Consider the following 27,548-nt stretch of genomic DNA (forward strand, 5'->3'; position numbering starts at 1 on the left):
GTTCTTGCTACTAAGAGCAAAACAGAGACTGTTCCCAGGCTGAGCTGATTCTCCCACACTATGGCACTAACTTTATTTTAGACTTCATAATCATAGAAGGCAATGTCTGCCACGTAACATTATAGCTGTTCAGCTGTAGTATAACTTAAGACAAGAGCCTGGGAACCTGTCAAAACTCCAAATCCTGACAAATTAAATCTTTTTATTACTCGGGAATGAAAGATCAAAGATCTGCCTGTGACTCAGTTTCAGGGCTCCAGCTTTGAGAAATTCCCTTTTCATTCCCCCCAACTCAAAAAGAATCAAAAACCCCACAAACAAACCCCACAACAGCAGTTTTAATGGAAATGAAAAATTTCTATTTCACTCAAAAAATTGCTCAAACACAAAACAGCAACTTCTCATTTGCCCTTAGTAGTAGAGGCAAGGACACACTTGAACTCTTAGAGCTAACATATGCCATAAGAGCCTCTCAAGCTGTATAATTTATAATTTAAGCTATGCGTTAGAGTGGCACAAAGCCATTTGCTCTCTAGGAGGAGTAGGGCCAGAGATTAAACACCTGCAGACCTCTGCAAATGTTTCAACTAGCGTAAAACCAGAGCAATAGGCTGCATTTGCATATTCTGTCCCACACATGCATAAATCCTTGACTATCATCCTTAACAACCAAATATAAAACCAATAATCTGGTGCATGCAAGATCTGATGTAGGAAATCAGGTGCAGGGGCTGCAGAAGTTTATTAATTTTTATTCATATACTGCAGAGCTGAGCAACTTGAGCTTGCTGCCGTGAAACTCAACCAGTCACCACACTGCAGCACAACAGTCGGACAGTTTTATTGCTCACTTTTCTTCTGTGCTTTATGGTCAGCAGTACATGCCAGACTATTAAATAATAGGATGCTTATATCTTGCTAAGAAATGCTTGCACGTGTGCATGCGGGAAGATTATACAAATACTAAAAGGTAGAGGCTGATTTGTGTACACTCCACATAAATTTTATTGCTGCATATGTAGCAAGGAGAAAAATCTCGCAACGTTTTAAAAAAATAATTGAGTTATAGGGAAAGTATTCCTCAATCTTTTATCCAGATTCTGTGATCAAAGGAAAAACACATCCCGGTCATCAGGAATTCAGACTATGCTTGTGTTCCCTGCAGATCACAGATACCAGATCTCTCCGCTTTTTAATTGTGCATGCAGTCCACAAATAAATGACCCACATTTTATGTTTACTGTCATTGATACTGGAAAGGTTTTGGAAGGAAACAGTATCTCTGACTGCATTATGAGCCTGTCATATGCTCTCAACTGTATTGTAAATGCAGTCTCCTCTTTCTACCCACTCTAGCACCAACAGAACTAATTTCAGCCGGTGCAGCCAATATGCGGTCAGCAGAAATGGGAAAACGGGGAAATATTCACACCGTTTGCCTCTGGATATTGCTGGTGATATGAGTATTCAACCTAAAAAATATGAGGGATATTAAATTCTTCCTATTATTATAATCTACAGGTGTTCAACCACAAGTTCCTACAGTATACATCCCTCAAAAAGAAAACTACATATTACATAGTTATTTTCACTGAGCATTTAAAACTACAGTAGTCATAGAGCTGGTTTCCCAGAGCAACTCTTTGGGGGATACTAATGCGTAGGGTTCACTTTGTCTTTGTTCCTTAATGTTTGGGTAGCTCACTGTACTGACAAGAACATCTCAGGTCTTTAACAGAGTCCATTGCTCAACATGCAGGAGCACAGACTATAAGTAGAAAACCCCACCGTATGATGGTGCAGGGGAAGGAAGATTTGTAGGCATACATATTCAGCTGCCCCTACAGATAGACACATGCGTGACACGAGGCATGTAACTCGCCTTTTTCTGCAAAACCAATTGTAACAAGCTGTCATTTTTAAAAGAAGTTTTCTGTCCAAATCCTTTTAGGATTCAATGGGATCTGGCCATTTAGAGACATGTAAAAATTCCATTTGAATCGCTGCGCTTGGTATATATTAGATATGTAGGCAGAACACTCTCAGTCAGCTGAAACAACTGCATTCACTTCAATTTAATATTACTTTGACAAGGAATCGGGCAAAAACAGTTATTCAGAAACACTGAAGGCTGAAAACTATTACAACTACTACATTGTGAAGAACATTTTAACGTGGTGGAAAGGTTTCTAAAAAATATAAGAAGTGATTTAGATAAGCCACTGGACAGGGAAAAAGCCCCCAAACATGCTAGAGGTTAGAAATGCCAACAAGGTAAAAAAAGACAGACATTGGCTCTTTTGCTTTCTTCCAGCCGCAGCGTGTTACTGCTCTGGGATACCTATACGATCCATCTATCAGTTGCTCTACAACATACCATAAGATCTGACTGATTCCAATCTTGTACAATGCAGTGTAAACTGGATGGTACAAAGATTTATGAGTTAATATTAATGAATACAGAATAAGAATTGTGTTCAATAACTCATCAAATCACAATGGGGGGGGGGGGAGGAATCTCTGTTGCAATTCATCAGAAGTTGATTCAGCCAAGAGCTGTCACAATTATTTGTTTGTACTTTACGGCATCATAAAATACCACTTGTCAAGTCACAGCTCTGAGACAGGTAAGATCATTCACAAGGAGACAAAAGGAAAAGATGAAGCTCAGGTCGTCAGGTAGCCTTAAGTGGCAGGACTTCAGTGAAGCTAACAGCCCAGCGCCAACATGCAAGCTCCTGATGTGGCCCTCGGTCTCTTCAGCCCAACACTTGCCACGATGGCAGAAGACTCATTCAAAGCAAGGAGACTTTGCAAATGAGTAAATGATCTCTTTCAAAATGGGCTGCATGGGCTTTTTCAAACCATGTCCATTGCTCTGCAGTTGGCAAGGTAGGGGAGTTTTATTTGTCCAAGAACCTCTATGTTTAATTGCTGGAATCAAACAAAAGCAGAACATCTATTTAATTGATTCTGGGAGTTAAGAACTAATCCCTGAAAATGCAAGGAAGAATCTGCCATCAGATTTTGCAGTCTAGTTTGGAGTCCTGATCCAAAGAGTAAACAAAGCTAATGAATCTTCTAATTAAGCATTCATTGATAGAGGCCCAGATGAAAGAAGTGTCTGGCTGTTTCCTCTAGCCCTTGTAATCAAGAGACGGAACACACTCAAAGTGAGCAAATTAATGTTACTGTGCGCAGCAAAACAGAATTCATGTAAAGGATAATAAAATAATGAAAGTTGCTCAGGCGCTTACTATATATGGCACAAACAAAGCACATGGATGTTCAAAAGAAATAAATTAAATACTTATTAGCATTTCTTCTGTGTCTTCCAGATACTGTATTTCAGTCCTTGCAGACAAAACTCTGCATGGGCCGTGGCAATTCATGCTAGTGTTGTCCCACATGAAGAGGGATTTTTGGAATATAGGAAGCAGATTTCCTGAAATGTAAGATTCATTCCAACTCATAAAACAAATTCAGCAGGATTAAAAGAATCAAAGTAGAACAGAGCATTTTCATTTGCACATTTCAATTCAACTCATTCAGAGATTCTGATACAATTTTATAGATGTATACATAAGATCTGGGTTCCTAACTTCAGGACACAGGGAAGAAAATGGGACCCATTACTACCGCTTGTGACTTTCAGAATATTCCCCTGATAGGCAGAGTATTAGTAACACACAACAGCAGTTCTCAAGTTTGTTCAGCATCAGGTCAAAACTTTTCAAAAACAGCCCAGACAGATGTAGAAATTCTACCACACATGAGAATAAACCCCAAAGTTCTTCAGGGTTCACCCCTAACTTCCTAGAAGCTTTAAAGAAAGGAGTAGCTAAAAACACAGGAAGCAAGTAGGACGACTTCAAAACTGTGAACCAGGCTTTTCTCAGATGTAGCTCCCAGGAGCTTCAATTCTCTTTTTCAGTTTTTGCAACACACCTCTCTGTGATAAGATCAACAGAAGGACCTATAGGGACAGCTCAGCATTCCTATAGCACTAAACACTGGCACAAAGCAGTGACTGCTACAATGGACCTGTTCCAGCTCTCCCCTTTCTCCTTCAGAACTGCTCTGATCAATCTTACCCATAAAAATCAATCCATCCATAAGCGTGGTGCCACTGAATGCCAGGATGTCGAATTTTAAATTTGCAGTAAATTTATTAATGATTACAGAACAGTAGGAAAGGGAATTACTTAATCATACTTCACTATGTAGAGTAGCTCTCAGCTGCCTGTTTTCTAAGTGTATAGGTACCATGCATCACAGATCAGCTCTTACCATCTCATTTTATATAGCGTATTAAAAAATAATGATGTTGCACAGCACCTCAGAGCTATGTGACATTTCCAACAGCAGGAATGCCTGACTCCCCACTCTCTCAGAGCTGTGCCTTTATGGAGTAGAAACAATAAATAAAAAGTACAAACATGCTTTTGCTTTTCTGACTTAGGACTGCTCAATTTCTGTGCAAGTTCAACGAAAGAAGCACAGCTCTTTTTATGCTTCTGAAATAAGACCAGGAGCAAACATTGCAGAATTCATTCTGCCATCCACCTCAACCCCAAATATACTTGTTACGCTTTCTGTTGGGGTGTAGAAGAATGGCTGCAGAAGCATGGCCTTAGAATCTCTGAAGATCTGCACAATCCAGGCCTGGTATTAGAATAGGCCTGTAATCAGAATTGTACTGAAGTTGCTGTGCTGAAGTCAACAAGAAAGGTAGCCTTGAGCTATTCTTGAATCCTGAGACCAAGTCATTATGTTGTGCCAACAGGCCGTGGCTGTAACAAGCTACAGCTGCTGGGAAAGCAGGTGCAGGGCCAAGAAAGATAGGGAGCGGTATGGGAATATAGGGAGTAACAAACTACAAGGCTGAAGCAAAGCAACACAATTAGCTACATGGATAGAATGCTTATTTTAGTCATGATAATTAGGGGTGTGAGAACCACGCGTGTTTAGAGACTACTAACCAATTATATTTCTGCTTTATGAATATGCATGTGTATCGGTTCTATATAAGTAGTGTTAGAAACTAATAAAGTTGAGCAAGATGCATAACTCATATTGAGCGTCTTCTTGACTCTGGCAAACCCTTCTTCCAACATTGGGGAAACCATCCTCTGATTTTAAAAAAATGCCAACCCCACTAGACTTCAATGCCCAAGTGTTTTGCAGCACTGGGGGGGGGATTTCCTCCTGATTTTGGCTGCATTCAAGTAACTTCTTGGTGCTCAATGAGTCCCTAGCACTGGGGTTACACCTAAACTCTTCCTTGAGGAAATGCCATTCATAGACTGAGTACATATTAATTACGTAGTGTGTAGCAGAGGAAAATGTACTAACAGGAATGTATTGCCATGGAGTTGCTTGGTTTTGCTTATGCAGCAGTAGCAGCATCTGACTACACAGCTGCCATTTTATCACATCACTAACCGTTATTTTTGTACCATTCATCATGACAATGTGTATTATTTATGTCAGCCAGCCTAAGGGAGTTTTCACGGGGTGAACCTGGACTTGGGATTCTTCTGCTTAAGATTTGTGTTGGATGGAATCATGATACACTTAACTAAAACAGCAAAAGAGCAGGTTCAGCTTCAGCAAAGGGACACAACGCTAACTGCTGGGTGACTCAGCTCATCTCTAGTGCCTGCCCACCTGCTTTTTTCAATGCAGTCTTAAACAAAGATGAGACAAATGGCAGAGACCATTTCATTCTAGCTGGAAGCCAGCCTTCATTGTGTTCCTCCGTTCACAACTACTTCAACGATTTTTCTAACAATAACACATCAAGGGGTTAGATTATACTCCGCATTATTCAAAAAAGGAACAAAGGGGAGAAAAAAGGAATGGGGAAATCAGAGCTGGCACTGCCTTGTACTTGGAAATACAAGTGTCCAAAGTAGGATGCCTTCAGTAGCAGCTTGATTTTCCTTAGAGTAAAAAAGCTTCATCCTTACCTCTGAGTCACAGTGAAACTCGACACTGCAGGGCTGTCTGCAGCCACACTTTCCCATCTTCCCAGTGCAAACTGCTGGCAGAGAGGAAGGGGGATTCCACTCATTCTCCCTCCCTAAAAAAATATGAGAAAGCATATATTAACAGCCTACAGTTACAAAGCTTATTTTTCTGGGATATGAAGTGCAGTTATTTTTAGAAGCTGAGGTATATTCATTTATTAATACATGGCATACAAATGATACCATTAATAATTAAATCTTACGCTCAAACTGAATGTAGGGGAGATTAGCATAAATCCATTGGCACGAAACTAGGTACATCAGCTTGCATTAGTTGAGTATCCCAGAACAATCCGCGTTTAAAAGCTCACTGAATCTCTGACCAAGCCCATCACGCATCTTTTCACCTGCTACAATGTCTAGACTGCTCATTTCTTCCCTGGGTGCTCTGCAAGCTGCCTCTTTTGAGCAAAAGTCAGACCCAATCCCTGTTAAAGCTAAAATGTATTAGCACCTAAAACTGTACCTGTGCTGCTGTAGTTTGCATATTCAACGTCTGAATAATGGATAGCTGTTCCAACCTGCATGAATGCAATTGCTACTGAAATTTAAATCACAAATTCTGAATAGCATTTTGAGTGGAAGCCTCACTTGCAGCACTTGTAAATTGAAAGCACTTCCATTGATCTTCACAGGGACACTTTAGATTTGCAAAATACAATCTCTCATCAGCTTTACTGTGATACGACGATGTGTGAGCCTTTACTAGCTTTGTACAGTTCACTCCATCTAGTAGGAGCTCAGATGAAGAGACTGCAGCTTTGTACCTCTGATAGGCCACTGCCCTTCACAGCTTAATTATCCCTCATATTCAAGTATCCTGAAACCCATGGAAACAATACCACACAACAGGTAGTGTTCTGTCTGAGATCACTAGAAGCCAGTAGGAAACATGTTTGTATCAACCCTGCTCTACCTTTAGTAGATGACTGGTATTAAGCAAACATACCTTTGTGCCAGAAATGCTTAAGTACCTTTGCAATTAGTGACAGGTATACAGATTAATTCACGTATATTAGTAAGTCTTTCTCCTTTCTTTAGGAAGCAACTAAGTCTTTTTGTGGTACCCATCTCTTTATAAATATCCCCCAACCCAAGTCTACATTTACTCCTCCCTGAAGAAAACTTGGAAGTGTTTGTTTTGTAAGACAGTTGCCCTTCTGACTCAGAGAGCCAATTTACCGTAGCCTTTTTGAGCATCCAACGAAGTCTGTGCTCAGTATATTCCTACCTTGCTTCTGATGAATCTCTACTGCATAAACACTGTTTTGCTTCAATCAACCAGTGGCTAATAATTGGGGTCAGAGGTAGCTGCAATGCAGCTGTCCGATTTTAATCTCTGCATTAGCCAGATTAGGCAAGGATTCAGTCCCTATGGCCCGAGCCTCTAACAGACTTGCCTCTGGAGAATCTCAAGAGCAGAGGAAGCAAAGCTAGGCAACTGGATATTAATATGTTCTGCCAGGACTACCAGCCACAGCCCATACTTGTTTCTTCATTCACATAATTACCTGCTTATTAGGAACCACTTGTAACAAGGGACACGCTGAGGACAGCGGGAACTCGCAGAGCATGCACACCTTGCAACAGCTGAAGTGAAGGAAAAAAAATTCACTCTTTCCACATGCAGCCCGATGGTTTTGTGGAGCAGCGAGGACTGCATGCACCCCAGCCTCCCTGAGGCGCTGGGCCTGCCCCGACCCCAGCCACCATGGAGGTCTGCAACAGCCTCCCCAGAGCTTGAGGAGCTAGGCCTTGCTGCACCCTGGCCACCATGGGGGTCTGCGACAGCCTCCCCAGGGCTTGAGGAGAGGGGCCTGCTGACCCTGGCCACCACGGGGGTCTGCGACAGCCTCCCCAGGGCTTCTGGCGGGGCGGCCTGCGGGGCAGGGGAGGCCAAGGAAAGCGGCGCGTTCCCACAGCGCCTGCAGGCTGGAGGAGCAGCCGCCAGGCCTGAGGCGAGGTGGGCCCGCAAGCGGCCTCGGGCTGACCCGAGGGGACCGGGGAGCCCCCAGGCGGGCGCCGGCAGCTCCCGGGCGCAGGCGACGTGTGTGCGGGGCCCAGCCGCACACCGCAGCCCCGCACACCGCAGCCCCCCGCCCCGCAGCCAGGCGCGGAGCCGCCCCGGGGCGGCGCGGTCGGTACCTCAGCGGCGCGGCCCGTACCTCAGCGCAGCCGCGCTCCTCCCCGGCCCCGCCCGGCGGCGGCGCGCCCGCCCTCCCCGGCCATAAATAGGGGCGGCCGGAGAGCGCCGGAGCGCAGAGCAGCCGCTGGCCCCCGCAGCCATGACCTCCTACGGGTACGACCCGTTCTTCCCCTCTTACAAGCGGCGCTACGCCGAGAGCCCGCGGCTCCACGTCTCGACGATGCGCAGCGGCGGCGGCTACAGCTCGGCGCGCTCGGCGTACTCCAGCCTGTCGGCGCCCGTCTCCTCCGTGTCGGTGCGGCGCAGCTACGCCGCCTCCAGCGCCTCGGGCTCCCTCCTGCACTCGGTGGACAGCCTCGACCTCAGCCAGGTGGCGGCCATCAGCAACGACCTCAAGTCCATCCGCAGCCAGGAGCGGGCGCAGCTGCAGGACCTCAACGACCGCTTCGCCTGCTTCATCGAGCGGGTGCATGAGCTGGAGCAGCAGAACAAGGTGCTGGAGGCCGAGCTGATGGTGCTGCGGCAGAAGCACGCCGAGCCCTCCCGCTTCCGCGCCCTCTACGAGCAGGAGATCCGCGAGCTGCGCCTGGCCGCCGAGGAGGCGACGAGCGAGAAGCAGGCGCTGCAGGGCGAGCGGGAGAGCCTGGAGGAGACGCTGCGCGGGCTGCAGGCGCGCTACGAGGAGGAGGTGCTGAGCCGGGAGGACGCGGAGGCGCGGCTGCTGGAGGTGCGCAAGGGCGCGGACGAGGCGGCGCTGGCGCGGGCGGAGCTGGAGAAGCGGGTGGACAGCCTGCTGGACGAGCTGGCCTTCCTCAAGAAGGTCCACGAGGAGGAGCTGGCGGAGCTGCAGGCGCAGATCCAGTACGCGCACCTCTCCGTGGAGATGGACGTGTCGGCCAAGCCCGACCTCTCCGCCGCGCTGCGCGACATCCGCGCCCAGTACGAGAAGCTGGCGGCGCGCAACATGCAGAACGCCGAGGAGTGGTTCCGCAGCCGCTTCACCGTGCTCAGCGAGAGCGCCGCCAAGAACACCGACGCCGTCCGCGCCGCCAAGGACGAGGTGTCCGAGAGCCGCCGCCTGCTCAAGGCCAAGACGCTGGAGATCGAGGCCACCCGCGGCATGAACGAGGCGCTGGAGAAGCAGCTGCAGGAGCTGGAAGAGAAGCAGAGCGCCGACATCTCCGCCCTGCAGGTGGGGGGCTGGGGGTTGCGGGGGGGGTGTGTGGGAGCTTGCCGGCGGGGCGGGGGGGGGCATGGCTGCGGCTGGGGGTACGGCTGGCAGCCGTCGGGGGGCGTCATGGTTGGGGATGCGGCTGGCTGCCGGCGGGAGGCGGGGGGGGTATGGCTGGCTGCTCGGCTGGCTGCTGTCGGGGGGCTGGGGGTACGGCTGGCTGCTGTCGGGGGCGGGGGGGGGCGGATCATGGCTGCGGCTGGGGGCACGGCTGGCTGCTGTCGGGGGGCGGGGGGGATCATGGCTGCGGCTGGGGGCACGGCTGGCTGCTATGGGGGGAGGGGGGCGCATGGCTGCGGCTGGGGGCACGGCTGGCTGCTGTCGGGGGGCGGGGGGGGGATCATGGCTGCGGCTGGGGGCACGACTGGCAGCCTGCTGTCGGAGGGGGCACGGCTGTCTATCGTCAGGGGGGACATGGCTGTGGCTGGGGGCATGGGTGCCTGCCCGCTGTGGGGGCGGGGGGGCATGGCTGCTGTCACAGACATTGCCAGCACACGCTGCCCCTGCACAGCACACTGCAGCTGCAGCGTGTCCCACGGTCCTAAGGCAGGATGCTTTGGTGCTAGAACACATCGTATATCACCTGTCTATACCATAAAGCCTTAGCTGCATCACTGCAGCATCACCTGAAGCTAAAACTAGAAAAAGCATGGAGAGGCTATGAAGAGAGATGCAGATTTCATGCCTACCTTAATCCTTGGACAGCTGAAAATGGGGCTCATAGCATTAAATAGGGATGGGATAATGGGGTGCAGATGTAGAGTTGGTAAACGGTGCCCCTTTGGCTAAGGGTGGGGGCTGGAGCTGTTGGTTTTCTCTGTCTGCTAGAGCAAGATGAAGTTTACAGGATTGGAGAAATTCCTTGCAAGGTATTATTGCTAGACACCAGGGAATTAAGAATTTTACGCTGTCAATGTTTCTTCTAACAGGATACAATCAACAAATTGGAGAACGAGCTGAGAACCACGAAGAGTGAAATGGCTCGGTACTTGAAGGAATATCAAGATTTGCTCAACGTGAAAATGGCCCTGGACATCGAAATTGCAGCATATAGGTATGATAGGGACAATGTCTCAGTAAGTCAGAACTCTGATCGGGTTCCCATTCTCCTGAAGGGAGAATTAATTTTATCATTCCTCCAGCTGAAATTTTCACAGGTGGATGACAGAATTGACTCGGGTCTTCTCTGTTGTCTTGCTGTTTTGGAGAAGCAGTGCTTCTGAGGTAGAATACTAGCTTAAAGCAAAATCCTCAGTGCAGCAAACTTCACGGAGTATCGTAGTATGTGTGTATGCACATACAGAACTCTTATTGGCAATATGTGATCTGGGTTCTCCATCTTTACAGGTGAAAATCCCTGTTCCACACATGCAGCAAACAGATTTTGTACCAGTGGAACTTCTTAATGCAGTTGGGCTGTGTCCTCAAAATTGGAAATTCCTCACCTGCTTTTAAGAACAGCCTCTGTTTCTAACTCACGGGAGCAATCTCCTGCAAAGCAAATACTTTACAGCTAAATAATTGCTGCTAAATACCTGTGGAATTGTTTGTCCCAGATACTGTTAGAAATGGCAAATGCTGGAACAGTTTCTGGGAATGCCACAAGGGGGAATATTGAGAAAGTGCCTAAAAATCTTGTTTAACAGCTAAACCCAACATCGGATTGTGATGTCTGCATTGTTCTCTGCAGCCCTACAGGCTACCGAAGTACACCTCTAATTTCCCCTGCTGTAGGAACATAATCCTAGACTGTTTTTCCCCCATTATTTCTTCTAACAAGGGAAATTATTAATTCACTAGTAATGCACACCTGAAACTTTTTAAGTTCCTGAAGACAGAGGTACTGCCATGTAGTTACTCATCATGGGTTAGCTTTTGCACTCCGAAGTCTGCAGTCTCTGGGGCTTGTGCTGCTCAGAGCATCATAGTGTCTTGGGTCTGTAGCTGAATGCTGCTGCAGCATAACCATTTCTGCTGCTTCTTTTTCTGCTAGGAAACTGCTGGAAGGTGAAGAGACCCGACTCAGTTTCACTAGTGTTGGAAGCATCACCAGCGGCTACACCCAGACTGCCCCGACTTTTGGCAGGTCTGCCTACAGCGGTCTCCAGTCCAGCTCCTACCTGATGACAACCCGTTCCTTCCCTACATACTATTCCAGTCATGTCCAAGAGGAGCAAATTGAAATAGAGGAAACAATTGAGGCTGCTAAAGTGGGAGAAGCCAAGGCAGCCCCTGCAGAAGAAGGTGAGGAAGAAGAGAAAGAGGAAGGTGAGGAAGAAGCGGGAGGTGAAGAGGCTGAAGAAGAGGAGGAAGGTACTTGCAGTTACTTTCGTAATCCCTCTTTCATGTTCCATCCTCATACAGGGTAAAACCCAGAAATTCTGATGAAGTCTAATGATTAGACCTCTCTCACTGTCTGCTCACATGAGCAAAGGCTTGTGGCGTTAAGCACACAACATTTGAGCAGGAAAGCCTGACTTTGAAGAGAAGGTAATTGTGCAGTGTTGGGCAGATTATAGGACTGATGATACTCCCTTGAACAGGAAAAAAACCACCCACTGATTTCCAAATTTTCAAAACCAAGAAAGATAACACTTTAACAACATGTAACAGTACATTTATACGGCAGCAAACAGTACTTGGCTATTACAGACATCCTCAAAAAGAGGGAACAAGGACGTCCTGAGCTAAATACTAACTCCCAGAGAGTAGCCCATGGTTTCTTTGTCTGAAGCTGTTGGGTTCAGTGGATAGCAGTATCTGTTGCCCAAGGTAGTTTTCTCATTCAGCCAAAGTACGTGCCACTTCCTTGCTGCCCCATAATTTATTCACCAAGCTTGTATTTTAAAGAAAACAGGAATGTTATCCAGAGTTGCTTTTTCCCACCTCCAGTTGCATAGCTTTGGAGGATTTAACCTAAACATACCTGAAATGCATTGAACTATTTGAGGAGTTTAGTACTGTAAAGATGAATTACAATTAAATTGGAGCTAAAGAGCCAATGGCAAGATTCCTTTTTGAGTACAAGTCTTTGGATAAGGCTTAAAGCAGTGAGTCCACAGTCAGTAGTAGTCAAGGCCATGATTTTGAACAGACCTGTAAAGTGTTTCTCAAATCTGGGGCAAGTTGGTTGCATAGTTTTGTTCTCCCTTGCAAGTCCTGGATAAATGTCCCTGCTTCCATGCAAAATCAGTTGCCAGCCCTGTCGTGTTTAGCTGGCTGCCATCCAGATGTGTGGAGTTGAAGGGTGCTGGTGTACTGGTCCATGTGAAACTGGGGTTAGGAACGGTACCTGGACGTGAAATGTGTCTGTCTTTCAAAGGTGCTAAGGAAGAATCTGAAGAAGCCAAAGAGGGTGAGGAAGAGGAAGGAGAAGGGGAAGAAACAGCAGCTGAAGAAGGGGAGGAGTCTCAGGAAACTGCTGAGGAAACTGCTGAGGAGGAGAAGGAAGAGAAGGAGGAGAAGGAAGAGAAAGAAGCAGCAGGAAAGGAAGAGAGTGAAGTGAAGAAGAAGGCTTGATGTTTTTAGGCAGTCTAGCTTTCTCATCAGGTCAACAGAACAAATGATTGACTGAGCTAAAATTGCAGTCTCACATATTTAATTCAGTGACCACTGAGGTTTAAAGTTAATGATCTATGATGTTTCTCTCTGTGCAGAGTATCAGTATGCTTGCAGAGCACCCACTGGCTTGCTCCCTGAATGCCGCATGGTCTACACGTATGAATTCAGGGGTTATGTCTTTCTTGGGTGATTCAGAACCTTACAATTTAAAATGGGGGAGGGGGGGAAATAAGTCATGGACATGAAAGTTACCTTTGACTTGCATTTAAAATAATTGTGGAAACCTTGGGTGGGTAAAATAATGGAGGCTTCAATAAGTATGTGCAATAAAGCTAGTCAATAAAGTTACAGAAATGCTCACACAGATCCCTTGTATGTGTCGTGTGTCACCAACGCAATGAAAAGGTCGATGAAGTGGTGTATCAGGCTCATCTCAGACGTGTGTAACAGGAGCTGGGATACTGGTTTCTGTCTCTAGCAGGTATGCTTGGGGGACTAATGAGTGGACAGAATTTCTTGATGGGGCTGTAAAGTTGCCGTGGAAAGTCTTAATGATGAAAATCCTCTGGTGTGGGAATGTGCTGTTAGCTTTGTGATGGGTCTTGCCAGGCTGTAGTGTGCACACTAGCACAAGTTCCTTTTAGCCTTTCAAAAAAAAAAAAAAATTTTAGCAAACCAGAAGCAAAATGCAAATGTGGCTGTTAAACAGTGGAAGGAAGCTGTTCAGTGGTGTAAAGGGAGGAACGGCTGCAGGTGCAGCTGAGATGTGGAGCAATGCCTGCATATTTCAAAATAAAGATGTTGGAGGGAAGGGCAATGGGGGAGCTCGCTCTGCTGCCTGAGCGAGCTGCCTTGCATCTTGAGCCGAGCTGCTAGGGACTGGAGAGGCTCATCTGAAAATTTGTCAGGGGTCTTTTATGGTTTGGAGTGTAGAAAGGTCTGATCCGTGATGAGGTGCAAAGTAGGAGCAGCTTAAACAGCAGCAAAGCCTGGCAATTCTGGAAGCAGTGTCGATGTCCTGTGGCCTGAGCCCATTTATTTTTAATCAGCTAAAGTCTATGCATAGAATTGAACCTTGTGCTAAGGGTCAGCACTAGAATAATGGTACAAGTTAAACCCTTTAACGTAAATTAAAGCCATGGTAAAACAGGCATTACGTGGCTGTGCTAAACTTTTCACAGTCACTGGGTGGATTTTCGCACAGGATTTTGTGGTAATTTTGTATGCTGACTTCATGGTGTTGGTTGAGTTTGCTGCTCCTTGATGGCTACGTTCAGAGAGGAAAAGAAGTGGGTTTATACAAATTTTAGGGGTGTTCCAAAAGCATATCCTTTTTTTGGTGCAGAAAGAGAAAGAAAATGTTGATGGATGAGGTAAGCACCGAAAACTTTGCTTTCCTTCCATGTTCCTAGGAAAAACAGCAGAAGAAAGAAAAAGAATCTTTGGTAAAAGCATTCTGGAAACAGAGCTTGTATGTGTATGTAATAATTCCTATAACTCCTCTTCAGGGAGTTCCAGTATATTCCAGAAATGCTTAATTTCCTACTCCCCACCCCCAACTTCCTTGGGGGTTTTGATGCTTTTGAGAACCAGAAAACAAGTAAATTAATTTTCCTTTTCTTCAACAACACTTCTTTTAAGTCTTTCTTTTCACACTTCCCCTCTGCTTTTAATGGCGATTTTTCTAGCCATGTTTATGCAGACTTAGTCTTACCAAGTAGATTTTATTTTCCATCTCCAGGAAAACAGTGGGTACTTGCAGCATCACGGGCCGGAGACTCGAGCATGCTGTTTGCTCAGAGCTTTTAAAAACTCTCGATGGGACTGCAGGAGACCTGCTCCTTTTGGTATGCGGTACCCGTCCCTCAAACAGCAGATAGTGGTTCTAAGAGACGGTACTTGGAAATTCGCCTACGTGCCCTACCAGACAGTGCTTTCCAGGGCACATCCATTGGGAGAGAGGTTCTGCTCCTACAAAGCAAAAAATGTTACGCACCGGATCAGAACTAGTCCCAGCCATTAGAGCCAAACCACTGTTAAATAGACAATATTCAAACCACTGCCCCATCCTGCCTTTCTCCAAGCACTCGGAGCTATTAACTTTTCAATACCTATTTTGCTTCCTCTTCTGTGTCTTTTTTTTTTCTTTCTTTTTTTTCTGTTGGTTGGTTGGTTGTTTTGTTGGTTGTTTTTTGTTGTTTTTTTTTTTTTTCTTTCCCTGGTGGATAAAGTCCTTCATTCAGCCCTTTGCATCCCTTTCCCTCTGGGAAGGAATACGGCTCGCAGCTCTCCCAAGTGTTGCAGCCAGGCTGCCAGGGATGCTCTCCAAGCAGCGTGCTCAGAGGTACATCGGCAAACACGTTTCTCCTTGCAGCGTAGCTCAGTCCGATCCCCACTCCTTATGTTATTTTTAATGTATTGCAGCTAGAGGAAAGATTTCACGACTCTGCAGGAAATGTGTGAGTCACAGCCGTGGCGATGAGCTGCAGCGAGCAACGAGCTGCAGTGACCATCCCACCTGGTTTGTCACCCCCAGCCTTGCCTGGCTGCCAGGGTAAACTGGTGGGAGGGAGGATGGAAGCAAGGGTTCGCACGCTGGGATGCTCTCAGGGTTGCAGGGATCCCACTGGCAACACTTGCTTTACCTTTGAAGATCCAGGAGCTCGCTTTGACGCAATGCAGCAAAAGCAAGCAGAGGGAGACACGACAGAAACTTTAACCCGAGTTGCAGCTGCCACTAAAGCCACGAGCCTGTCCCTGGGTTTTCTCCTGCTGTTTGGGCAGACAGGGTCTGGATCAGGCCGGGATATCATCACAGGGAAGACAAACACAAGGAGGTCCTGAAGGCTTTTCTTGAGATACACATACCCCTCAGCAAGAGGAAAAGTCGCACAGGTGTAGTATCCAGATTCTAGGAATTTACCTTCTAGTAACCAAATAATTGACGATTCATCATTTGCTGCCTTCCCAGATTAATTAAGGGTAGTTCAATCCTGAAGAGGAAGGAAGAAAGACCACATGTGAACAGGAAAAGCACAGACGGACTCTGATGGCTGGAGAAAATTCTAGTGCCAGACTCAGCTCCCTGGCAAATGCAACCAACTTGTGTTTTGTAACACTTCCCAGTTTTTTTCCACCTGGAATTTAGTTCTGGGATGCTGAAAATCTCTTAATCCTAGCATCTCCACGAGCTGTCACAGTGAAAAGATCCTTTTTTAGAGTCCTCCAGCTCCTGAAGTCAGGGGGGTCTTGATAACCCACCTTAAATAAGATGCATAAATCTTCACAGTAACTGCCTTTAATTATTGTTTTTCCTTTCATGGAGTCTTTCGTGTTGATTAATGAACTTCTGTGTCTGAAAGTAATTAATCCTTTCTTGGGTTATGCGAAGTCTGAAGAAGTAATTGGTGCAGAACAGGCAAATAACATAGTATTTATGCATCTCTGCCCCGGAATTATGCTGTCTTTTGAAACTAACTGATTGCAGATGTCAGTAGACAAAACCTCTTGGCAACATTAAATATTAATCGGTTCTTATAGTTTTATAAATATTTAGAAATGTGTTAACCACTTGCTTAGTTCTCCTAGGATTTGATGGAAACATTTGCAGTGGGAAATAGGCTAAACTCACAAATATATTTTGTGTGCTAGAGCGGAGATAAAAAAAAAGTGCAATCGTAAGTAATAACTAAAGGCTGCTGTACGTTTTGGGTGGAAATGAGGATATTTGGAAGTACACCATGCCAGTGGGTAGCCCAGGAGTTTGCCAGCCACACAGGCTGTGCAGTGAATTCCCCCCAAAGTTTCAGGAAAGTGGATGTACCCTGGGCAGAGGTGGTGGTAGAGCCCCCTCGTGCAAGGAAGGGCAACCCTGGCTGGGCTGCCGGTGGGCAGGCAGAGGCAAAACAGCCCAGGGGATAACCTCCAGGTCCTCCTGGCTGTATCTTACCAGCACGTAAAGCAAAACGTGAAAAAAAGCAAACCAGCTCAGGATCCCAACCGCGCCTGTACGAGCCCAGGTTGACTGTTCTTGGGTCTCCCACAAACAAGAATATTTAATTCAGAGTGTACCTGGGGACCCTTCCCCATCCCGACGCTGCAGGCACCGTACTCCCTATGTGGAGTGACATTTCAGCAGATTCTAGAACTTGTTTGGAAGCACATCAGCAGAGAGTTTTCTGTTAAATATTGATCTCTGGTTTTGGTTTTTTTTCATTTACGGGTGGTGTTCTCGCAAAATTTTTGGTTAGACCTAAGAGAATAATAGCTCCGATGCTCACAAACCATCGGGCATGTCTATATTTTAACATGGCACAAACACTTACTGGCAATAGGTGAGTGTGACGGCTGCTTAACTTCTCGTTCATAGAGGAGTATAGTTATTTTCATGTCACATACACGTGTATCTTCCACAAATAAGCTCAGTACAGAGAAGCTGCCATTTAATTTGCTAACTCTGCTTTAATTAAACGTCACTCCGCCAGCAAGCTGTTGAGCACAGATTCCCATTATTGATATCAGCAGGAGGAACATTTATTACTTCGCTACACAAAGACATTCAGATTTATTTGAAAGGCTTATCTGCTGTGGGCTTTGTAAAATTTCTCCAGCAAAGAACACACAGAATGCTTCCAATGGCAAACCCCCTGATCTTCAATTATTGATAGGGCAAGGAATGGGAAGGCATATGCAAATCATAGATTTTGATCAGCCCCTCAACTAGTCCACAGATTTCAGGACAGTCCACATACCGAACCCGGGCTTAGAAATTCTTTCTATTTCTTTGCTTGCTAGTTATGGGAGGTACGGCACCAGCAACATTCTTCATTTTCCTTTTGAAACGTGATAGAAATAAACACAATATTAATCCTATAACAAGACATTAGTTCCCCAAGTGGAGCTGGGGCTCTCCTCGTTTTCCCTTGGTTTCGTTTGCCTCCATTTTCCATGTAGTGGGATTTTAAAGGGCTCTTTAATGGGCTTTCTTTTTAATAAAACCAGCCTGGAAGCAGCAGTAGACATAGGACAGTGCTTAGGAGGCCTTTTTATTGGAAATAATAAAAAAAATGCTTTAATCTGATTTTATCTGCCAGTCATAGCAAGCATAGTCTGAGCCCTACCCAGCCCCAGTTCAGCCTCTGGAAGGATCTTATGTCTACAGCTATTTTCTAATGGACAAATATGTAAAAAATGGGTTAGGAATATTTTGGTTACATGATACCCATATCATCTCTGGGACGCTTTCCGTTTTTTGGGGGAATTTATTTACTGTTGGTTTTGGAATTTTGTGATTAAAGGCAGATTGCACCAGTTGATTGTTGAGACAGAATGGATAAGGATGTTCCCATATAATTAAGGCAGGAGGGGGGGAAAAAACCTCAGATGCTATCCCATTTTGATGAACACATGATGTCTTGGTTGAGATTACTTGATGGGTCTTTGCACACTTAAGTGACAAACTTGTGTCATAGAAGATACCACAACCAGCTGTGGCTCACAGACAGGCTATCCTCACAGGGAACAACAACAACAACCACCAAAAAAAAGAAATGAAGGAATGATCTGGAAATTGCTCCATCTTTAAGGCTCTCCTTTAATGCTGAGACTAGCATGCAGGGAGGAAAAATTGTACTTGCAGCAGCATTTAACAGTTTTGCACTGGGTACAAGCAGGACTGCTCAGCTAAGCAGTGCCAGCAGCACGTGGCTTGGAGACCTTGCCACTGCTAGCAAAAGTAATTGCAACCCCCCTCTAAGCACCCCAAGGCCAGGGAGCAGAATCCAGTAGATTCCTCTTTGCTCCAGGAAGTGTGGGATAGGGCTCTTCAGTATTAAACCAGCTCAATTATTTGTTACGTTACAGGAATTTTTTCCCCCATCACATTCAATTCAAGCTTGCTTTCTAAATGAGGCCACCACAGAAAAACTTAAGCAGCTTTTTAACCCACACAACCATGTTCCTGTTCAGGACCGAGCACCAGCCTTCAGGGAAGGGATCTGAGTTGGGAAAAGAATCACCAGAAGCGCCACGTTTTCAGTATTGACCTTTATTGAGCAAGAACTGCTGTGACTTTTACATCAAACAACAAAAGGTTGCGTACTGTGCATGTCAACTAGGTTCTCCCATGAGCAAAAGTCCACCCTAATCGCACCAGTGAGGTAAACATAATTATTTATAAGTAGCTTTTTTTTTTTTTTTTTTTTTTTTTTTAAGGCTAGGAGAGTTCTGGTTCTCATGAATATTCTATTACTGTTTTCTGTTTGGTTTTTGGCTCAGTTGGTTCTTTGCATAATACATCTTAAGTCATTCCTCAGATATGTCCCTCCAACAGCTCTGGAAATTCAAAAGCTTCCTTTGCACATTTCATCTCATGCACTATTATTAGTATTATTTTTTTTTTTTTTTTAGATCCCCAAGCTCTGTGGAGGGAGTACATCTTGAGCCTGCATGCATTCCCCCCCCCTCCCCCATATTGCACAAAAAAGTAAAATACTGTGTGTCTGGAGCCTCCATGAGAGAACCCGTTCTGCTTTGAAGCCGTCACTCACATGCATTTTGCAGCTGTCATATGGCTTAACCTTTTGCACCAACCCAAGCTCTTTAATTTTTTTTTAAATTTAGCTATGATTTATTTTATTCGGTCTCTTTAATCTCTTTTACTACAGCATGTGAAGTAACTTTCTCCACTTTCTTGGTGGACACTAATTTCTCCTCAAAGCTTTCTTCATGTTCCTCTACCTTCTGAGTGACTGTCACCGACTTTGTGATATATGTGGTTGTACTGTCCCCACCTTCAGTGATTTTCTCGGCTTTTTTGGTTACCACAATTTTCTCACCCTTATCATCAATCGGGCTCACATCTAGGCCATTGGTGACAACTCCCTTGTCTTCCTCCTCAACCTCCTTCCCTTTGGATTCCTCCGCTTCCTTCTTCTCCTCCACCTCACCATTCACTGCGATGTCTTCTTTCCTGGACTCCTTCTCTACCTCTGCGCTAATTTTGGTTACCTTTTTGACAGTGATGGTCTCCTCCACCACAGCCTTTTCGTCTTTGACCGGGGAGGCCGGCTTCTCTGGAGAACGAGGCTTCTCTGGAGTCGCCGGCTTTTCTGGGGAGCGGGGCTTCTCCGGGCTCGCCGGCTTTTCGGGGGAGCGGGGCTTCTCCGGGCTCGCCGGCTTTTCGGGGGAGCGGGGCTTCTCTGGCGTTGCAGGCTTCTCTGGGGTCACTGCTTTCTCTGGGGTCGCAGGCTTCTCCGGCGTCGCAGGCTTCTCCGGGGTTGCTGCCTTGTCTGGAGAGGTTACCTTTGGTGTCGCGGGCTTCTCCGGAGAGGCTGCTTTCTCCTCCTTGGCTGGTTTCTCACCACCTTTCTCCACCTTCGGTTCTTTTCCTGCTTCTGCAGCTGCTTCTTTCTGGACAGCCTTGGCCGGTTCTGTTACAGGGGACTTAGGGGGCGATTTTGGGGGGGACTTTGTGGGAGGTGTTTTGACCTTCTCTACCTTTGCTGCTACCTCCTCAGCTTTGCCCTTGGGCTCAGCTTCTTCCCCCTCTTCCTCAGCCTCCTCCCCTTCTTCCTTCTCCTCTATTTCTTCTTTTTCAGAACCTCCTTCTTCCGCTGCATCGGATTTTGCAGCTTCTTCTTCCTCTGCTTCCTCTTCCTCCTTCTCTTCTTCCTCGGGTGCAGCCGCTTGTTCTGCAGCGGCCTTCTCCGAAACAGCTTCTTCCTCCACAGCTGCTTCTTCTGCCTTTTCTTCCTCCTGTTCTTCTTGCTGGGCCTTGGCTGCCATTTCTTCCGCAATAGCTGCCAGGGCATCTTCCATTTCAGACTTTTCATCCTCTACCTTTGTCTCTTCAATGATTTCTTCTACAAACTTGTGCTGGACCTTCAGCTTTGGTGGTTCAATTTTTGTTTTCTGGATTTTAGTGGATGCTATTGTGACAGATGGTTGTCTGTGTGTGAATATGGGACCAGTAATGCTTCCAGAGAAGGCACTGAATCTTGTCTCTTCGCCCTCCAGTAGCTTCCTAAGGGAATCGGGAGGAGAACAAAAAAAACAACTGAGCATAGAAACCCAACGTAAAGGAACAGCTATTAGAATGTTTCCCCATCAGCAGGATGAAGCCAGTTTGTACATGGAATATGCTAGAGCTGATCAGCATAATCCATCGCTCATAGCCCCAGTTCAGCTTTCATTGAATCCGCTCCTTTGCGAGATTCATACGCAGCAAACAGCTTTTAGCTTGGTTTGCATGTGAGGAGCATGAAGACCTTTAGCCTATCAGTTGAAACTCATCCTTAATGTCAAAAAACTTCATTATGGCTTAAGCCAGCATAGAGTATGGCAAAATAATTAACTTCATAAGACTTATTACAACTTGGGCAAACTGAGAACCTGGCCACAACATTTGATTTGGGTCTGTGTCAAGACATTCAAAGCTAATTAGAGCGTATGTCCTAGTTCAACAGCGTGGGCATCCACCTTTCTCATATGAAAACCAGACAGACTTCTGTTCGGCAGACTTTGGCAGCAGCCAGCTATAGACCCTAGGGTACCTGTGTGTTTGCCTGAGCGACCTCAGGAATTCCAGCAGATCTGGAGACAGGGTTTTTTGGTTTTACTTTTCTATTCAAATACATCTTTTTCATCTAAGCCTGTGACCCAGAAAAATCAGCAGCTCTCTGATGAGAGTTCTGAAGTGATGCAAAGGAGAAGAAAAAACCTGCCAGGTGATGGCAATAGCAAGCAATGTTCCTGCTCCAGATTAGAGCAGATGCCTTTAAAGGAAAGTTCAGCAAGAAAAGCAAAAAAGTGTTTGTGACAAGTGGATTAGCGCTCCCTGCTTGAAACCATGATCAAGCAAGCACACTGTCTCTCTCAAGTGATAAAAGGGAATTCAAGTGACAAGCACCACTCGCTTGGCATATGCAAAGCAAATGGGAATTAAAAATAAACTTGTCTTTTGCTGCTGCACCTTCCGCTTTCATAAACAGGGGCAGCACGCGGCAGCAGGGGGCTGCTGCACTGAGTCACGCTGCCCTGCGCCCACTGGGCTCTTCGGGAGCCAGTCCCTAATGACCTCGGGCTCCTGATGGCAAACACTCCCTGGCTCCACGCAGATTTGGGAACAGCTGTAATAATTTAGTCAAGCTCTAGTTTTACTCATGTTCACTGCTTGTGGATCTGTGTAAAGCTTCCCAAGCCAGCAGCAGCCACAGCACTATTAATATTCCAGGCATGTCTGCAGTGATCCTACTGTACCTGTATGCAGCAATTTCAATATCCAGGGCCATCTTGACATTGAGGAGGTCCTGGTATTCCCTCAAGTGACGAGCCATTTCCCACTTTGTCCCTCTAAGCTCGTTTTCCAGCTGATGAATCGTGTCCTGCAACAGAGATGCAGAAAACCCCCTGAGACACAGGCAGGGGCTTCACCCCGACATGGAGCAGGAAAAGTTCTCCAAAGGGACTTCCCCACACTCTTCCCACCCTGCTGGGAGGTGGGATTAGGACAGCCCCCCCCCCCCAGCAGCCCCCCCCCCAGCACACCCACATCCCCGGTACCTGGTAGGTGGTGAGGTCGTTGTTGTGGCGCTCCTCGATGTCGCTCAGCTGCCGCTCCAGCGACTCCTTGGTGCCACGCACCGACTCCAGCTCGATGCTCTTGGACTGCAGCTGCCGGCGGTACTCGGCGATCTCCTCCTTGGCGGAGCGGATGGCCTCCTTGTTCTGCTCGGCCGCCTCCGTCAGCTTGGCATAGCGGCACTTGAACCACTCCTCGGCCTGGTGCATGTTGTGGTCGGACTGGCACTCCAGCTGGGCGCGGATCTCCTTCAGCGCCGTGGTGAGGTCGGTCTTCAGGTAGTCCTTCCTCTCCACCGTGGCGTGGGACGCCTGCAGCTGCGCCAGCAGCTCGGCCACCTCCTCCTCGTGGTTGCCCCGCAGGAAGGCCACCTCGTCCTGCAGCGACTGCACCTTCTTGTCCAGCTCCGCCCGCATCAGCGAGGCCTCCTCCATCTCCTTGCGCAGGGCGCGGATGGTGGCCTCCGTCTCGTCGCGCAGCCGCGCCTCATCCTCGAAGCGCTCCCGCAGGCGCTGGATGTCCTCCTCGATGTGCTCCGAGTCCAGCTGGATCTGCGCCTTCTCGTGGCTCACCTGCTCCAGCGCCCCGCGCAGCTCCCGCAGCTCCTGCTCGTAGGCATCGCTCAGCTGCGCGCGCCCGGCGTGCTTCTGCCGCAGCGCCGCCAGCTCCGCCTCGATCTCCTTGTTCTGCTGCTCCAGGTAGTGCACCTTCTCGATGTAGCCGGCGAAGCGGTCGTTCAGCCCCTGCAGCTGCTCCTTCTCGTTGGAGCGGCTCAGCTTCAGCTCCGCCGCGCCGTTCAGCAGCGAGGACTGGCTCAGCTCCAGGCTCTCGGCGGAGCTCAGCACCGTGGAGCCGTAGGCGGCCCGCGGCCCCCCCAGGTTGGGGCGCTTGTAGGAGGAGGACACGGTGCTGCCCGAGCCCCGCGACCACGACTGCGAGCGGAAGCCGCTGGACGGGGAGGCGCTGGCGCGGCTGTAGGTGGCGCGGGTCTCGGTCACCCGGCGGTACGAGGGGTTGCCCAGGGGCTCCATGGTGTAGCTCATGGCGGGGCACTCGGGGGTGGCGGGCGGCGACGCGGCGCTGCTCCGGCCGCCGCCGCCCCTTATATAGCGCCGGCGGGCAGCGGCGGGGCGGCCCCGCACACGTGTACGGGGGGCGGCCCCCCCGGCCCTGCCCCCGCCCCGCCCCCCGCCCCGCCCCCGCCCCTGCCTCGCTCCCCCCCCCCCCCCACTTCCTCGCCCCCGCGCCCCCCGCCGGGGCCCGGTGCCTGAGGCGCCCCCCGAGCCCCTTCCCCCTTCCCCTTGCTCCCCCTTCCCCCTCTCGCCCCCTCTCCCTTCGCGCTGCCCCTCCCCCCCCTTGCCCCGCGCCCCCCCTTCTCTCTGCCCCCTGCTCCGCCTCTCCCTTCCCCTGCTTCCTCCCTCCTGCCCCTGCTCCCTTCTGCCCCCTTCCCCAGGCCGGCACCCTCTTTCCTTCTTCCCTTCCCTTCCCTTCCTTTCCTTCCTTTCCTTCCTTTCCTTCCTTTCCTTTCTTTCCTCTCCTTTCTTTTCTTTTCGTTTTTTCTTCCTTTTTTTTATTCGCTTTTATTTCTTTTATTTTCTTTCTCTTCTCCCTTTTATTTTTTTCCCTTCCTCTATCTTATTCCGCTCCCCTTCCTGCCCCTCCCCTCCCCGCTGCCCCCGCCCGCAGCGGCCATGGCGGAGCGGACGCGGCGCCCGCAGGGTAGGGCCGGGCCGGGCCGGGCCGGGGCCGGGCGGCTGCAGCACCACGGGCAGCTCCCGCGGGCGGGGGTCGGGGGGGGGATGTGGGCAGCGGCGGCGAGCGGGGGGCGAGCGGGGGGGCGAGCAGGGGGGTCCCAAGCCGCCCCCCCCCCCCAGCCCCTTCCCCAGGCGGGGGCTGACATCTGAAGGTCAGGGGCGGCGGGGGGGGGGGGGGGGGGCTGGGGGCGCGGCGAGGGGATGGGAGCGCCCTGCCAGGGCTTCGCCTCCCTCTGGAGGGGGGACACACACAGGTGGGGGGGGGGGTGTCTGCATCAGGATGCGGCCGTTGCGGTGCTGGAGCTGCCGGGCAGTGAAGAAGAGTTTGAGACCCCCCTCCCCGGCATCCAAAATCCTTGATTTTGAGTCTTCTTTCCCCCTCTCTTCTCCTCCCACCCTCGCATGTTAATGTAACGCTTGCTGCATTGCTTAGAAATAAATCCTCCTCCTTTGAAACCTCGTTAAAAAAATGATGTTTACATGGTACCGTATACTTTGCCTGGGTCGCGTTCCAGCGACTAGGTGCCATCCAGACTTTGAACGGCTCCTGGATGGATTACGGTTACATAGGCGCTTGATTAGCAAGCTGCAAAGAAAAAAAAACCCAAAAAACCAACCCAAAGCACAACCCCCCAAACTGCTGGAAAAAGCCCTGCTACAGCTCCCATCGCAAAGCAGAGGGATGCTGAGGGGGGAGATTTTAACTCCCCGTTTAGAAAGGTGCTGGAAAGGGTCAGCCTGTGTGCAGCAGACTGTGAATTTTTAAGCAGATGATCCTGTTAACAAGCAAAATCCTGCTCAAAAATTGCCTTCTTGCCTTGAACCTGGGGCAGACAGCTGCTGGGTTTGATGCCGCTGTGGAGAGTTGGGGAAGTCTGAGGGACAGGGTTAAACTTTGCAAACCACATGGAGCAGCATGGTACCTCTGCTGGCTCATTAATATGATGCTGTCATAGGACTGCAGCACTGCAGTCAGCGGAGAAGTCGGAATGATCCGAGATATCTGCTGAACTGGATGTGCAAACACGGGCGCTTGCATCCACCGCTTAACCCCTCTGGAGTTCTATATGACAAACGTGGAGAAAAGGGTTTGTTATAATTGAAGCAATCACAGATTCTAAATCTGTTCCATTAATTTTGCCAAGAGTTTTGTCCGTTGGCAAAAAAGCATCCCTTTGGATTTAATGGGAAGTCCAAACAAAACTACTGTCTATTATGGCATTGCATTTTGTTTCCTTTCAGGGGGAAAGATATGCTGCGGTCTGGTTTATTGCTGCTTTTTTTTTTTCCCTGTTAAGTAAAGACTGGGAGGGGGGAAGAGATCGTGGTTTTATACATATGGGAAACTTATTGTAAAAGAAGACATATGGTTAACAGAGCTGCTTGGGAGTCTTTATTATCCTCTCAATCTTCTGAAAACAAGTGAACGGTGTTGAACAGCAAGTAAGGAGGGGCATGTTGAACTTTGTGATACAACTCCCTTTCATTAAATACCTTGATGGTTTTAAATCCATTTACCCAGTGTGCAAAATAAATCGTTGCTTTAGAATCAAACTGTGATTAGCGTTTGACTATTTAATGTGGAAATTCAAGCCATGCAAACTTTTACAGAATACAGTAATTGTCATAATGCACATTGATTACCTTAAAAATCAGGATGTTTAGATAAGAAAAAGTTTGCATTCACAGGGGCATTCACAAGCAGGAATCCTTCTGAAATAAAATGCATTGTTTTAATTTAATGCACATTTTTGCAACGGTCAGTTCTGCTCTGTAATGAGATGCAGATGGACGGTACTCCTGCTACGTTACCCTGAAGGTGATCTGAAGGTTAGAATGAGTCAGGGAAATCAGTTGCCTTGTTTCTGATGAGCAACTGATCCCTTTTTCCTTTCTATCCATACCCACTTCGGAGACTTGGAAATGCAGACTAATATTTTTGCTTATAGAGAACTTTTTGCCTGAAAGTTTAACAAACAAGCATTGCTACTCCGGAGCAAACAGCAACCTGATGTCTCAGGCTTTGAAGCAGAAGAAGGGAAGGAACAGGCACTCCCAGAGATTTGAAAAGCAGCAGCATGGATTTTAATCTTGATTATACATTATTGACAAACCTGCATTACAGAAATACTATAGGAGGATGAGACTGAGTTCTGCAGCTTCCTTAAAAAAAAAAAAAAAAAAAAAAGGAAAGAAAATACAGAAGGTGGAGTTGCACAACAGTCTGACTGCTTCCAGATAAAGGAGTTCAAAAAAATATGCAATGATATTAAATTAACACGAATATCTTTAAAAAAATAATAGCATTGGATGTATAGGAGAAAAAGGGGTTGGGGGCTGGGCAGGTTTATGCTATAGAGAGACAGCAGAATGAAGGCGACTGGGCAGATTATACAATGCAGTTGGTTGGAACTATTAAAATATTATTTACCAGCTTAAAGGGGGTTTCTCTTGGTAAGCAGCTGCCTGTTTGTCATATAAGCCTGATCTAAGCTTAAGCAATTTAAGCCTGAATAGGTCCTAGTGCTATCCATGCAGAGGGCAAACAGTAACATCAGAAGGAATTTTGTCAGAGTATAAAAAAAAAAAAAAAAAGAGTAAGGAAAGCAGGATTTGGTCCACTTTCTCAGTTCTACACCACCAAGAGATGTAAATTGGCGTGACTCTCCAAGCTGAGGAAGTTATATCAATATATGTCAGCTGAAGACCTTGACGTCCTAGAACCTTATTTCATCACCATCAACTTATAATAAATAATGGCCCAGATAATCAGCTGGTGTAAATTGGTCTCATTCCAGCAGAGTCAAGAGAGCAAGGACGGGCGCTGCAGTCCGGCTGAGCATACGTCCTAATAATATTTATGTAGCGACAGCTACGGAAGGAAACACTGAGGTTTATGCACGGAGGGCCTAATCCTGTACGGTGCTGGATGCTTCTTGAAAAAGGCTTTAGGACCTCAGTTCCTAAGCGAGCCAAGCAGCCACCGCAGGATTGGGCCATCACATGAACGAGCAGGGCTGGTGCCCAGCGTCGTGGGAAGCTGAACCTTAGAAAGGATTTACTTGGTTGGTTTGTGCAATTTTTCAGAGCTGGAGATTTGAAATATCATATTTGGGGGTGGGGGGTGGGGTTTAATCATAGCTTGGCATGATCATTCACAAATCACCCTCAGCATCATTTGGGGACAGCGGGTACCATGAGGGAGAGGATGCAGCGGAGGGGAGGGGATGGAGCCCTGGGCATT

At 47.8% G+C, this 27,548-nt stretch overlaps 2 protein-coding genes across 3 annotated transcripts; one reads left to right on the forward strand and one right to left on the reverse strand.

The window, feature by feature from the left end:
- Window positions 1-8,271: 8,271 nt before the first annotated feature.
- Window positions 8,272-13,336, forward strand: NEFL (neurofilament light). The gene is made up of 4 exons (XM_037371762.1): window positions 8,272-9,370; window positions 10,339-10,463; window positions 11,403-11,722; window positions 12,732-13,336. Exons 1-4 carry the CDS (start codon window positions 8,318-8,320, stop codon window positions 12,926-12,928), a joined length of 1,695 nt encoding a protein of 564 aa, XP_037227659.1. The 5' UTR covers window positions 8,272-8,317; the 3' UTR covers window positions 12,929-13,336.
- A 5,664-nt stretch (window positions 13,337-19,000) lies between these two features.
- Window positions 19,001-23,645, reverse strand: NEFM (neurofilament medium). Of its 2 annotated transcripts, XM_037371761.1 has the most exons (4): window positions 22,532-23,645; window positions 22,229-22,353; window positions 20,171-20,993; window positions 19,001-20,134 (listed from the first exon to the last, which is right to left on the reverse strand). In XM_037371761.1, the coding sequence occupies exons 1-4, from the start codon at window positions 23,591-23,593 to the stop codon at window positions 19,604-19,606; spliced, it is 2,541 nt and encodes an 846-aa protein (XP_037227658.1). In that variant the 5' UTR covers window positions 23,594-23,645; the 3' UTR covers window positions 19,001-19,603. The 2 variants fall into 2 exon arrangements, with proteins under 2 accessions (XP_037227658.1, XP_037227657.1); XM_037371760.1 differs by having other exon boundaries at window positions 19,001-20,993.
- Window positions 23,646-27,548: the final 3,903 nt, after the last annotated feature.

Source organism: Falco rusticolus, chromosome 20, assembly GCF_015220075.1.
Source record: "Falco rusticolus isolate bFalRus1 chromosome 20, bFalRus1.pri, whole genome shotgun sequence".
In the NCBI taxonomy this organism is placed as follows: Eukaryota; Metazoa; Chordata; class Aves; order Falconiformes; family Falconidae; genus Falco; species Falco rusticolus.

What these genes read in the sequence shown, in the direction of transcription:
- NEFL (XM_037371762.1), top strand. Translation starts at nt 8,318, where the DNA reads ATGACCTCCTACGGGTACGACCCGTTCTTCCCCTCTTACAAGCGGCGC. An exon ending in ATCGAAATTGCAGCATATAG is followed by an intron (nt 10,464 to 11,402) that starts GTATGATAGGGA and finishes TTTTTCTGCTAG; the next exon opens with GAAACTGCTGGAAGGTGAAG. An exon ending in GGCTGAAGAAGAGGAGGAAG is followed by an intron (nt 11,723 to 12,731) that starts GTACTTGCAGTT and finishes TGTCTTTCAAAG; the next exon opens with GTGCTAAGGAAGAATCTGAA.
- NEFM (XM_037371760.1), bottom strand. Translation starts at nt 23,593, where the DNA reads ATGAGCTACACCATGGAGCCCCTGGGCAACCCCTCGTACCGCCGGGTG. An exon ending in ACGACCTCACCACCTACCAG is followed by an intron (nt 22,354 to 22,531) that starts GTACCGGGGATG and finishes TCTCTGTTGCAG; the next exon opens with GACACGATTCATCAGCTGGA. An exon ending in ATTGAAATTGCTGCATACAG is followed by an intron (nt 20,994 to 22,228) that starts GTACAGTAGGAT and finishes CGATTCCCTTAG; the next exon opens with GAAGCTACTGGAGGGCGAAG.